This window comes from Rhamphochromis longiceps, linkage group LG18 (assembly GCF_057381845.1).
Source record: "Rhamphochromis longiceps isolate RC_006_pf linkage group LG18, R_longiceps_female_GT1.1, whole genome shotgun sequence".
Taxonomy (NCBI): domain Eukaryota; kingdom Metazoa; phylum Chordata; class Actinopteri; order Cichliformes; family Cichlidae; genus Rhamphochromis; species Rhamphochromis longiceps.
In genome coordinates, this window is record NC_140574.1 from 34,324,702 (window position 1) to 34,339,052 (window position 14,351).

General features: G+C 39.8%; 1 protein-coding gene across 1 annotated transcript in view; it reads left to right on the plus strand.

The window, feature by feature from the left end:
- The window catches only part of astn1 (astrotactin 1), a 481,448-nt gene that overhangs the window by 185,584 nt on the left and 281,513 nt on the right, over nt 1-14,351 (plus strand). The window contains exons 9-11 of the mRNA XM_085390452.1: nt 620-704; nt 3,132-3,206; nt 9,134-9,271. Of these exons, the coding sequence (XP_085246578.1) occupies nt 620-704; nt 3,132-3,206; nt 9,134-9,271 (298 nt within the window). The remainder of the gene's footprint in view (nt 1-619; nt 705-3,131; nt 3,207-9,133; nt 9,272-14,351) is intronic.

Sequence of the window (14,351 nt, forward strand, 5' to 3'; positions counted from 1 at the left end):
TTTGCCATCTCCTCGGCTTATGTCTAAAAGTAGTAGCTTTAGGTTACTGGTTGGCCTCTTCAGTTTGTCTTGTTGCAAAATAAGAATTTCCAGAAGAAAAACAAAGAAAAACGACATTTTTAAAACTTGGTTTTGAAAAGAACTTTAGGGTCAGGAAGCATCATGCACATCAAGAAGGAGTCAAAAATCAATCCGAAATGAGTCATGCCGCAAGGTTTTAATGAGCTGACGGTGTCGGAGCGAGCCGGTGTTTTACACGCTGCGTCCTTATCAGTGTGTCAGAAACACATCCACTGACATGACGCACAGCAGTGAGCGCCATCGCTTTTTTTAGTAGCCATTTGGAGACTGGCTGCACTGTACTGAAACAACTGATTAAATATTCTGCTGCTGCAACGCTCTGAGGAATTTATTTTTCTGTTCTTTGTGAGATTTAAACAAAAATAGCAACCAAAAAAAAGACCACCTATGAATACATCATTAAAAATAAGAGATTCATCTTTAGAATAGCTCTCCTGCAGTGAAATGGAAGGAGAGGGGCAGAGGGAAATTTCTAATGAATTAAACAAGGCTTGACTATAATGAAGACATGATTGAATCACTGGCTTTCTGCTTGCAGGAGAGTGCCTTTGCTTAGACGGCTACATGAAGGACCCGGTCCACAAGCACCTCTGCATCCGCAGTGAGTGGGGGCCCAATCAGGGGTAAGTTATGATAATCACCTCATAATGGTTTGTGATTGCTCATTACCATCCCAAAGTCAACAACAAAGGAATCACCCTACGCATCAAACCAAGTGGTATTAATTTGCCTGCAAGAATCAAAAGGAACAGTAATGTTGACAAGTACAGCTGATATTTTTGAACACATAAAAATTTCTAATGCAGGTAATTAGCTGTGCACATCGGCATGTACTGTAAAGAGATCATTTTTCTTTGTTGCTCGGGTATTTGTTTATAATCGATGTCATCGTCTGCCTGATACAATTCCTAGTTTTACAGTCCTCCGCTTGTCCCGAGGTCATGTCACTGCATAAAACAGATTAGATGTGTTATTATGCAGAATGTTCAGATTTACATTTCTACAGCTCTATTCTCTGACTTTATGTATCAACAAATCCTAAAGTCTGCTGTTCATAGGCACTTTCCCTAGCAGGGTCAAAATCTTACAATATTGCAGACAGAGAGCCAACAATTACCCCCCAGCGAACACAGATACCATAGGACTTACTGCCTGCTGTCGGCTGCTCTCAGTGGTCACTTACAGGCTTGGGAATACATCAATCGAGGGTCTCTCCAGCAGCTTCCACCTGTGGAAGTGAACAGCACGATTTTAGCACCTCAACCAAAAATCACAACTGCAGTAATAAATTGTACTGAAGTACAACATGGTTTTCTAAAGCCAAGCAAATTCATGTCTGTTCTGTGTTCAGTTTAGTTTTTAGGTGTAATTTCTTGCAGACTCAATGCAGCCACAGGCGGTGAAGTACCTGCTGTGACGAGTATTTTAACTGTTAGTATTAAGTTGGTATGTACCTCCGAACCCATAATATATCCAGTAATGTGGCTGCAATGACAGCTGCGTGACTTTTAGTACTATCTTTAAATCATTTTCGGCCATAGGTAGATTTGTTAATTTTCAGTGGCTTTAATGTGGTTTATGATCTCTGCGTCTTTTGACCTCAAAGTCACCAGTTCTGTAATGATTCCAAGTGATGACTCGATATTTTTTGGCCTTAAAAATGCTGTTTCAGGCTCTTCTCCAGGAAGTTATATTAACACTTAATTGAGTTCACATCTGCTTCTTTAAAAAGTCCTTGACCTTTGGCGAACACTGGTGCCACAGTGCTGGCCACTCGGTGACCGCTGTGCGTGTAAGTGTGCGTGTGAGGTGTTACTGGTTTAAACTGTCTCGTGGAGTTTTCTTGGTTTGTTCTGTGTGTGTTTTTATACCAAAACATATTGACTAGAGTGCTCATGACATTTCTTTTCTTAGAAAAAAGAAAGACATGCACTGACCACAGGGAGATATATTGTGAGAACGAGGGGACCCACTAAAGTTTAGCTCCAGAGCGATATGTCTGGGCAACAACTTGTTAACAAATGGTAACAATGAAGAGGTACCCCACTGTGACTTCTTTAGTTCTTGTGGACTGGTACTAGATTCTGCTGCACCATGAAATCGTTCTACCAATCAGTGTGAAGAATGAATGTGATGATGGCCTGAACAAGTCAAATCATACATCCCTAATCGATCACGTCGCCGGCAGGCATGTATTCTCTGTATCACACGCCAGCCTCAGTGCAAGTCGGAAATGTTTTCATCTTTGTCTGCATTTTATGAAACGTCAGAAATTTGCCCCCTTTGCCCATCTACGTAACTCTGCACCTCTTTATCTCATTTCCCTGGCGCTCTCCCTGAGTCCCTGTCACACCTGTGTAACTGAGTGAACACCCTGGGGTGACTTAAATGTTTAATGACCACGGCCTATGGTGTGGATGCAGCTCTTCCTCAATGTTCTTTTTGCTTACAGTAGTGGTGGAGTTTGCTCAGAATGACATCGGTCCCCTGTCACTTCTCCCCCTTACGCTCTCACTTTGCAGACTGTTTAGTCCCGGAGCTGCCACTCCCCATTAATCTCCATCATTGCCCCTCTCTCGCTTCTGCCTCTTGGCATCTGTCTCCTCCCTTTGATGCCCCCACTCTCACTGGCTCCTTTGTGCGCCCTCTCCATCACCTTCCGTCTCTCTCTCCTTTCACTTTGACCCTTTCTCCCATTCTGTCTCGCCCAGTCATCCTCTCTTATCCCCTCCCCTGGTAAATAGATATGAGTCAAAGTCGCATTGCATGTCAGCTGCTGGAGAAACACATTTTTCAATCATTATGTTTACACGTAGTGCACACTGCAATGCTGGTTGTGATTTGTTGGGCTCTGCGAGGCGGGAAAAACTCAAAGTCACACACGGAAACATGGCTAGTGTTTCGATGTCTAGGGGGTTTAGATTAGGAGGATGGTACAATGAAAATTTTAACACTTCGCAGGCTTTGATTTTAACACACAGTTTTATTCTCTCTCACCTTTTTTCTGTTCCTCTGATCTATTCTTTTTTCTTTCCTCTTTTTCATGCCAGTCCCTGGCCTTACACCATCTTCCAGCGCGGTTTTGATCTTGTGATGGGAGAACAACCCTCTGATCGCATTTTCAGGTAAGGAGAACTTCACAAAACTTTGTTTTATCTGACTGCATTTTCTGTGGTGCTGCAGTCAAATAACTTGTTAGAATTCAGGTACAATAGCTTTGATTGTGTCTCTCCCTTATGATTAGGGGAGGATTTTGAGCTCCGGCTGCAGAATACCTTCTAACTCTGTCGGTTTTAAATGCACTATGAAAGGGAGCAAGAGGTTTGATTTTCAGATGGGAGAAACATCACATAAGCTGTTTGCTCTGCTGTTGAGAATTGATTTTTAAAACAATCTGAATGCTACACATTCATGAAATTGATTGGAAAAGTTAATTTAGTTGACCACTTCAGACAAGGTCTGAATTAATGCTTGATGCATATTTACCCTGCTGCTAAAAAATCACTTTAAAAAGGTTACAACGGAACAATGGCTGATGTTTCATTTGAATTGAAATTGAAAACACTGAACAAGTCAAGTGTGTGACAGAACAGTTTCTGTCCATGCTGACTCCATATTGCTTCTCAGGTCCATAAGTTCATAGTGTTTTGGGTTTTTTTGTAATTTTACGCCACCATTACAGAGTGGATCTTAAATCAAACCAAGAAGATGTGATTGAAGTGCAGACTTTGAGCTTTAGTTTAACAAAATTATTGCATCAACTGTTAAAGATTTTTATTTTATAAATTGTCTCCATTCATACAGGCTCAAGTTGTCAGGGCTCTGTGTGCGGGCAGGTAGAAATGTGGATCCAAATGCAGGACTCCGAGACGAAATGTAACTAAAACCACAGCTTTTATTGCTGGCATGAAACAAAAACCCAAACCAAACCATGAAACCAAGCAGGCACACACAGGCAGGGTCTGAGGGTACGACGCGACACCGAGCATGGGAAAACACAGGGCTTAAATACACAGGGTAGTAATGAGGGAATGGGCCACAGAAGGGAGACACAGCTGGGGGAGATCAGGGCTAACGAGACGGGGGAAACAAAGCTGCACACACTAACATAAGACAAAGACTTTCACAATAAAACAGGAAACATGAATCACAACTCAGAGACACGGACTCAACACAGAGACAGAAAATGACACATGGAACTGAACTATACATGAAACCACAATTCCTAAAACATGGATAACAGATACATGAAACTCAAATAATAATCATCACAACCACAACAAGAGAACAAGAAAACAATCCATGATGCAAAATTACACCAAAACATAATAAACTCAAAATACGAACCATGACACAAGTGTAATTAGACAGTTGACTGTAAAGCGGTTTTGCAGCCATGTTGATTTGATCCCATCGTGTTGAACTCGTGGCATGTGGTAGCTTTTCACTGCAACTCTCGCTATTATACTCAAGAACAGGAAGGCCAGGTGACATTTGGGCTGAAAATCCTAGAGAAACATTGTCTGTTGCAGTGTTATGGCGTGGACACTGTTGTGGAAGTTTTCCATTTAATAAAGCCTGCAGACAAGCGGTGAGCGGTAGCTAGCATGTTTTAATCAAAAACAAACAATCTGCTGTGGTGCTAAATGACAAATATTGTTATTTTCCAAATACTTATGGGACTTTTGTAAATACCTTGCTATTTCTTCAGCAATTCTGCACTGATGAGCAACAAAGAGCAATAAAGAGTCTAAAAACAACACAAAAGACCTGAAAGACAAATTCGAGCATGCAGGATATTCACCTTTTATTTAGCATATATGACAGCACAAACTGCTAAGACAAATGACTTGCTAAGCACCAAACATATTTCCAAGTTACTAAAGAATCAGATATAGTTCACAGATGTCGGTTCAGATTGAATGAGCCCTGAAAAGCAAGTGAATGCTGGCCTTTTGTCAGATAAAGGTAGCTAATTTACAGCTGCTGTTATAAATTATTATGCTTTTAAGAACAGATGAATGTTACAAACACAGCGTTACAATATATATTTAATCTTTTCCCTTGTGTCTTATGACAGAGATTGTTGCTTTAGGCTTTTGCCTTGAAGAGAACATATAGCTGAGAGAAAATCATCAACATTCACAACAACACATCAGGGTATCGGGCCACTTGTCTGAGACCGAGGTATCTAACAATATTCTCAACTGCTTTTCTTGCCAAGTTCTCCGACTTGAGAAAGAGCAGATCTAAGAAGGAATGTGCCACTGCCTTCATTACAAGTTTCTGACTCCTTTCATGACAGCACAGCAGCAACAACAAGTTTGTGTGACTGCACAGTTGACGTGAACCGTTCTTATCATTGTTAGCATTGTCCCTATGCTGGGACACACATTCGAAGCTGGAATCACAGTAATATCTCCCGGAGATGCTTTGATGCATTTCCTTGCCTGCCAGCATGCTTTCTGCAGCAGGCTCCCCACCTTTATTACAACAATAGTTTAAAATCTCGTTGTCCTCTGGCGCCTTCAACACAGCCATCCATCCTAATTTAAACATTTTTAGCTTTAAACTTCCTCAAACGTCCCTGTTTGCTCCACACATTAGAAGAGACCTTGAATTTTGAGCAAGCACTCGCTGACCTGCGAAGCCGTCCTCTTGTTTCTTTGAACAGATATTACTGTTCAACACAAAAGCTAATTAGCTGAGTGAAATTGAAGCGCTATAGAGAGTAAAGCAAAGGAAACCCAACAACACAAACAAAATTCTTGCGTGTTGGAGGAGCTAAATGGTGAGAGTCAGCATTCGCAAACAGTGTTTCCTATTTGCACAGTATTAACCGCAGGGAGTTCCTCTGCGGACTGCAAACATGTTTTCCACTCAACAACCGTTTCCTCTCGGGGCCTCTTAGTGTTTTCCACCACCACTTTCTCTTAGGTTGGACCAAATAAGTCGTACAGTAGCACACAAGTCCCCAGTTGTCCATTATGAAGCTGCGCTCATTAAGTGGCTGCTAATTTGTCCTGCGGTCACCCATATACGTCATACCGCATCACAGGGAATTTCAGCACTCCTGCTATACACAGTCCCGCAGGAGAAATGTGAGGTAGCAACAGCGCAACAGTGTCTTGAAGCAATATGGAAATATTACTATTTTAATGGACTTCCATGTTATACTAACTTGCTACAGCCAAGTGTTTTGCAGTAAACAGGCAACAACACTTTGATCCACTCGAATCTTTTAAACTTTGGAACAAAGGGAGTAATTGTGTGGATATAATGAAGTGTTCCATTTCTATAGTGATTTAATCCTTCTAAAAGCGACTGGTAATGCATGCAGCACCCACAATTCACTGCCCTTTCCTTATGCTACGTTAGCATTTTATTAAATGCAAATTGAACAATTGTAAATGAGGAAATATGTTTAGTCTGCAGAAAAATGCCTGTTAACTATTTAATCAACAAGTCCCCCCTTTTTGTATTACAAGTATCCATGAATTATTCATCAGCACTAATAATGCATTTGATGTTAATCAGCATGCGCTGTTTAACTAAAACTTGAAGCATTACATTTCATCTGCAGAGTGTTTAAAGACTGATGATGTCCATTGACTCACAAATAAAGAATTGTTTTAAAGCCCTTGTTCCAACCATCTGTTGTTTACAGATTTATGGCCCTGTTTTGTCTTGGGGGAAACTCTTATGGGCCCTTTTTTGCCCGGGTGCCTCATTTGCTATGCAGTCTGTCCATTAACTCGGTGCCCTTCTGCTCAAGTCAGAGTTATGCAAAAAGGATAACTTAGCTGAAAGGTAAAATAAATAACCTGTAACAAACACGATGCCATTAGTCAGAAACACTGACTGGTGGATTTCCAAGGTTTGTGAGAAATGCCCTGATGATGATGATGATACGAAGGTTAATGCAATTTGCCTTTGAGACTTCAAACTTGGGAACAAGTTTGACAACTCAGCATTAATAAGACATGCAGGGTTTAATGGGAGTCGTTTAAAAGTTCAGGGTCTGAAGTTTTAATCATCCACTGAAAGTCTTTAGACACTGCATTTTCAGTTTGGGGCATTCTCCTCTGTTTCGTGTTTCCTTTAAGTTCCTCAACTTTAAAGTTGTGCAGTAATAAGTCACTGGGATAACCATTATATCCTCGATGTCTCTATTTAATCTTTAGTTTTCTATTCAGATTTTAATAAACCAACACAGCCCTCACTTCTGCAGTTCTTTTTAACTTTTTGTGCCTTTATACTTTTAACATTCACTAACTTTTTGATGCAGAACCTAAAAGACTACTGCTGCATCGAGTTCAGCCTAACCATGTAAATAAAAATTACAACCTTTTTTTCTGCTTAATGGTAAAAAAAAAACAGCAAGAACCCAAATAAAAATATAAAGAATCACTTGACAATTCCAAAAATGACCACATAAGCTGTGTGTTAAGCTTTTAAACATTAGACAATAAACATGTCAGTAAAGACATATATAACTGGAATATTACTATTAAAAGTATAAAACCATGTTATTATCGCCTAATGTAGATGTCATGGTTTGCCAAGCGTGTAGATTAGAAAGGAGCCAAACGCAGACAATGGAGATGAATGTGGATGTTAACAGAGAATGAGCCTTTATTTATGGCTGAGCAGATGTTACAAATAAACGGCAAGGAAAACTAGAAAAGAACAAACAAAACCTATACTGGGAAAACTAGCCTGAAGCCTGAGGCATGGAGGGAATGACACACAGCAGCGATGCAGCAATGCAGACGATCCGACGACGCGCAAAGAGGGAAACGAGGAACCGGAGGGAGACACAGCGAGGGGAGCAAAAGTAGACACTCTGACATAGCACAAAGACTATCAAAGTAAAACAGGAAATACGACACGTATGTACAGTCACAGAGACACAAGAGGCACAGACTGGACGCTGAACAGAGGGAGCACAGAATCCAAACCTAAGAACAAAACTCTTAAGAAGAATTAAACACCAGATAATAATAATCAAAACAGCACCACCAGAGAATCGGATCATAAACCATAATACACAATAATACCAAAACCCACGAAACTCAGAATGCTGGATCAAGCTGACCCAGAACCATGACTGTAGATCTTTAACTTCTTGATTTTGTTCTTTGCTTGGAAATAACAGTTCACTCAAATTCACTATTGGTGTTTGTGCTGCTGAAGTTTCATATACTGTAAATATTTATCCCTCAGTTGTTGTAAAAGTCACATTTGCAGGACTAGAAGCCTAAAACCAAATAACACCTTACAAATACGATCATACATGCAAAGTAAGGCTTGCACACCTTCGTAGACACAAATCAAAAAAGACATTGCAGTTGCCATTCATGAACTACTTAGTAATATGTTTAACTGTAGTAACCTTTCGCCATTCAACACTTCACAGAAACAGGATTTCAACTGCTGTCAGTTCAAATAACTCTCACGACTTTTAGTCACAATTCAAAAAAGTAGTATTCTCTACATTTGTTTTTCTATGTAAAGAAACAGCATTTATGAGATCATCATCATATTATTATTACTGTTATTATTATTTACTTTTATTATTCTTAGGTATTTTGTCTCATATATATGATTAGACCGCTGTTTTGCCAAAATTTGAAATAATGATGTCATTGTAAGTAGAACCTGTTACAGGGCAAAACCAACATGATGAACGCCGGCTAAATTCTGTTTTTGTTGACAAAATAAACCCATTTCAAAGGACACGCTGTGCTTGCTTGATAATTATCATAGGTGTAATGAAGAACACTAATCAGCTCTTCATCATTGCATCTGTTAATAGGCGGGATATATCAGGGAGCCAGTGAACATTTTGTTTCTTTGCAAACAGTTTCGCCTAGCAAAAGTCAGCAACTTCCAGCAGCCTCTCGCCAACTGGTTGGGTAATTTCCTAGCAGCTGGAAGTTGAAAGGGGCTGCCAACAGTCTCAAAGGCCTTAATGATCTATTTTCCCCCGAAAAGCCTAAACCTACAACCCTACCTTACACTCTCATCTACTTTTCTTGTCCTCTTGCAGATTCACGTACACCCTAGGAGAAGGGATGTGGCTGCCATTAAGTAAAAGCTTTGTCATCCCCCCTGCTGAGCTCGCCATCAACCCATCAGCCAAATGCAAGACAGACATGACAGTCATGGAGGATGCGGTAGATGTAAGGTGAGAGACATTTTCTGCACTGCACTTTTCTTCAGTGTTACTTTGGGAGTCATGACAGTCCAACTAAAAAGAAATAAAAGGAGTCATCGAGCAGTGAAGCAGGGTAGGATTTTGCTGACCGCTGCACCAAGCTGAAAAGTACCTGAAGGAGTTTCTTCTTAATGCTGCACTTGAAGGATTGCAAAGACTTTCTGTCAACTCTAGTAAAAACAGACTTTTATTATTATCTCTCATCAACTCTCTGACATGTTTTGTATCCTCACGTAATCAGCATTTGTTTTTATTCATTGCTGTTGCTGTGAGTTTTAATCAGGCCTCTGAGGATTTTGCCGAGGTGGTCGTGATTCAGAGGGCAATGCAATTCTGCAGTCTAACACAAAAACATTTATGAATAAAGGAAAAAATGCCAGAGTTTAAAAAGAAAGAATTGCTTGGCAGTTCAAAGCCACTGAGAGCGTTTGAATTGTTAAATGGTTCATAAGTCCAAAGAAAATCTACTCTGTGTGCAGTGACTGTGGGCTGCAGAGAGAGCTGTAAATGAGCCAAAACAGTGCTGCAGAGTTAAACCGGGCTCAACTGATGACATGTATTACACAGTGGAAGCAATGCCCCTGAGCATTCTCTTTATGTCTAATGAGAAATGGACAGACATGCTACTTGGGGTTGGGGGTTAAATCGAGAACATACCCACCCAACCCATAAAAGGTGATTTTTAAGGTAGTGCTGAAGAATTTGTGTTATTTCGACAGTCACTGACACGGCAAGCAGGAAACATGTCTCACTGGCTTGTTATCTTGACCATCTACAACAGCTGTGGATTAACAACCACGATGATCCTACTCTGGTCCAGATCACTGGAGATGTGTGCAGCAATGTAATCTGTCCGGGACACAAAGCAAAAACCAAATCATTGGATCCAGTATATGCTCTAGCTAGCTTTTAGCAAGTTAGCTAGTGGTGCAAATGAGCACAGACACATGAGCGTATCTGAAAGAGCTCTCTCTCAGAGTGTGGTTTGTGCTTCACTTAAAAATCACATTAACTTCCAGACTGATGGAATAAGATGGATAAGAAAATATCTCAATGTTTATTTAAAATATGCTTTTATTTTGTGTGTAGTGTAGGTTGGGTACTGTTCTGTTCAAAAATGCTTACTGGCAAACAGATTTTCACTGGAGACATGGGACGGGTGTGTGCAGTCATTCTGTGCTTTTTATAGGCAACTTTGGGGTGGAGCTAAAGGTAACCATGCTGGATCAGAGGTTTAGTCCAGAAAGAGATGTCTACATAACAAGGAAGCCATGTGTTTATAAAAAAACAGAAGTTAGACTCCTATAATAAAATAAATATAGTGGAGCAGACTATTTCTGTTATAGTCTGTGTTTCTAACTAATTAAAATAAATCCAATTATCAAATTTACATTTTTCCGTATGCCTGAGCCTTCAGCGTTTATGTTTATGCTTCATTGACCAGCCAAAATACGAGGCTCTCTGTTCAACACGTTCTCATCCCAAAACGTGACAAATCGTCGGTATGTTACGCAGTGGGAATGAGAATGCTCTATATGATCAGTTATGTCCCATTTAATTACATTTATTTAAGTTACTTAAATTAGTCAGGGGTATGCTCAAATATGACCAGTACAGGGCAGAATTTCACAGCATCTTTCAGTATCTAGTGAACTCTTTTGGTCATTTCTTTGTTTGATTTCGTTTTTTGGTGGATAAATAAGGAACCTGAGAAAAGTTTCCACCAGTGTCCTGAAGTTAGTGACCTTTGGTGCTCTGTTTTGTCCAGATAAAATTTATTGTGCATTGAAGACCCCAACATAACACATCCTCTTCTCTGAAAATGAAAACGACTAAAACTTTTAAATGTTCAAAATTATTTCAGATTAATTTTCTGAGAGTCGTAATTGTGTGAAGAACAGAGCAGCACCGATTAGTCTGGTAATTTCAGAGCAGTTAATGGCAACGAAAAATCTTTTCTGCTGGAACACTTGTTTTGTTTTTAATTATTTAACGTGTTTTCCAGAGAAAGAAAGAAAGTGAGAGACAGAAAGAGACAGTAGTACAAGCAGTGCTTGTCATAAGTGATATATTATGGATGAGCCCTTTAGATTCACACTTTACATTCCAAAACAAAAACACAGTAACCTTTTTGCACGTGTCTAAAGTCTAAATATTTACTCTAAAAGATCCCTGGTCCTCTTAGACATATGACACAAAGACAAGAGTTTAGGTAATAATATATTTTTAATTCTTTTGGTGCACGGATAAAAAATATCCACATAAGACTGAATCAACAGTAATATCAACAGTATTACTGATCAGGTTTCTGCAAGATCATCTCTGTAGACCTCGAGCATAAAGACTGCTGCTCACTTCTACTTGAAGGACAGACCAGTAATTAGTTTGATGCAGAACCGACTTTGCTTGTTGGTGGAAAGCTTTAAGATTCACCCAGATTAACAGTTAACATGATTTATTATGTTTTAGAAAAAAATATGTCGGAACAGGATTAGTTTGTAGAGAAGAGGTCGGTCCTTTAGTGTCTGCTGAAACATTCAGTGTCAACAAGTTAGTGTGTAACAGTGTAAAGCGCTGCTCTGTTTTACTTATTTTCCCTGTGATATTATACCAGGTAAAGTTCGACTCACCAGGTGATTATCAGCATTTTTGTGAAGCCTCATAAACACAGAGGGAGCTTTTTTTATATTTGAATCCCAAAGAGTTCAGAAATGTAAAGAAAAACTGATTAATTTCATTCATGAAAACACCTCCAGACATGTTTCTGTGTATCATAGTTATAGGGTACATTTGTTATTGATTGCATAAAATATCAACTCATTATTGATAAACAGGGCCAACTAGATTTCGGCATAAAATAAAATTGTGGCTGGATATGAAGGGTGTTCATCTAAGATGACAGGGATTATGGATTAGCCCTCAGGTGATTTAGTCATCTGATATACTGCTCTTAAATTAATGAGACATCCACGAAGGCAGCTGCCCACCTGATGACCCATGCTGAATGAATGATGTGTCATCTGTGATCGCTGTCAAGCCACTTCCTAAAGGAAAAGAAAATCACAAAGGTGTCAATCTGGAGTTAAAACAGAAGATGTCAGTAGATTTTATTCTGCGAGGACCATGAATGCCTGAACTGAATCGCTTTGCAGTTTAACAGCAGTTGTTTCAGTTACCTTCTGGATCAAAGTGGTTGAGCAGCAGGCTGAATGGCAGGAAGACAGATAGAAATTGACACCCCTGGGCTACTCTACTGTCACTAAAAAGAATACAGTGAAAAAGTTTGGCTTCTGCGTTCCTATACATGTGAATGGAAAACCATACATCTGTCAAACAGTAAGAGAATAACAACTTTAGATGACAGAAGACGATGTGACGGCCATTTATAACACAATCCTTACTTGCATGAGTTGGTCTATAGTGCTCTTTGTCAAATGCAGTGTCATTTTTTTAGCCTGAAATTGAATGACTTTGATTCAAAATACACAAAATTTAAAATATTTACCACATTTAAACATGTTTAACTGTGAAGCTCTACATATAGATGTTTTATGGGACAGTGGTGACAGAGTTGAAGGGACCCTTGACACTGTCACAAGAACAACATTTGTCAGATTCCCACTAAAGCAGGCAATGACCTGGGGGACACCAAGGTGTTCCCAAGACAACGGGCATATATAAACTCTCCGGGCTGCCATGGGCCACCTCTGGGGTCTCCCTCTGTGGTCCTGGTAGGACATGCCCAAAAGACCTCACTTGCCTGATGTGGGAATGGGGAAAGGCCATTTATTAAATCTGTCAGCCACTGAGGTTGATGAATTTTCACGCTTAGTGATTTCTTTTTTAAATAGAAGCAAAGTCATTTGACTTGGTTCATTATACTGATGTGGCTCTGAGAGGATTGTTGTGATTATTTATCATATTGTTTCAATGAATTTCACACTGAACAAGAAAAAGGATTAATTATCGGGAGAAAATATTTGGGTGTTTGTTGCAGGCATACAAAACCAATTTGATGAAAGCGACGTATAGACACATACGAATGTAAGACTCCAGCTGTGAGTGTTTTACTAACTAAAAGTGCTGCCTGAGCCACAGCTGGTTGAAAGGATTAGTTATCAGAACAGGAAGTGGACATATGTATATTTTTAGCTTGTTACTGACAGAAATGATGATATGATGTCGGAGTTCAGTGTTGTTTAGTGTTAGACTTTATTGTCAGCGCTGGAAGCAGCATCTATATGCAGTGAGATGAAATGCAGAAATGTGGGGGACACAGTATTCCTGCATTTCTTTGGCACTTTGAGAAGTACTTTCAGAAGTATTTTACACAGTTGTTTGTTTAAAAGTTTTTTTTAAATGCCTGAAAAATATGGATAAAGAGAAGAATAAGGTGCAGAGATGTAGGTATAGAGCTCAGAAATTCTGTCACCAGGTTACTCTGAGTATTTTTCATTTAAAGCAATATTGTAGGAACCACCATTTCTCATCAAATTGGCTGCGGTAGCAGAAACTATGGGAAGGTTTTGTACACCGCTGAACACCTCTAAGGAATTATTTGTCACCAGCTCAGCAGTTATCTTTCTTCATTCAGCCGCTCACATTTACAATTAATGTATTCATGTTTAGCCTCTTTACGTCCCTTTGCTATGTTTACATTCTTTAATTGTATCTCACTCTTCAGCATTTCATTTTCATTTGGCAGTTTATTGCTGTGTAAATGTGTCATTTCTCTGATCCGATGAAGGCTCCTCTCAGCTTCCCCAGACGCCAAGGGAACAATGTTAGCACCTTCTTGAACATGGTCAAAGGAGCTTGCAAAGAAAAGCGTCTGGACTTCTTTAAGTTGCTTGAAGACGTTTCACCTCTCATCCGAGAAGCTTCTTCAGTTCTAAGGTCAAATGGTGGAGAGTCCCAGATATAAACCTAGTGGGAGTTTCCCTCCACAGAGGGACAAAAGGACCCCCTGATGATCCTCTAATCGCCTGAGCCAAGGTGTGAAACTGGGTGTGGGTCCCAATCAGCCAGAGTTTCGGGTGTGTTCATTGTG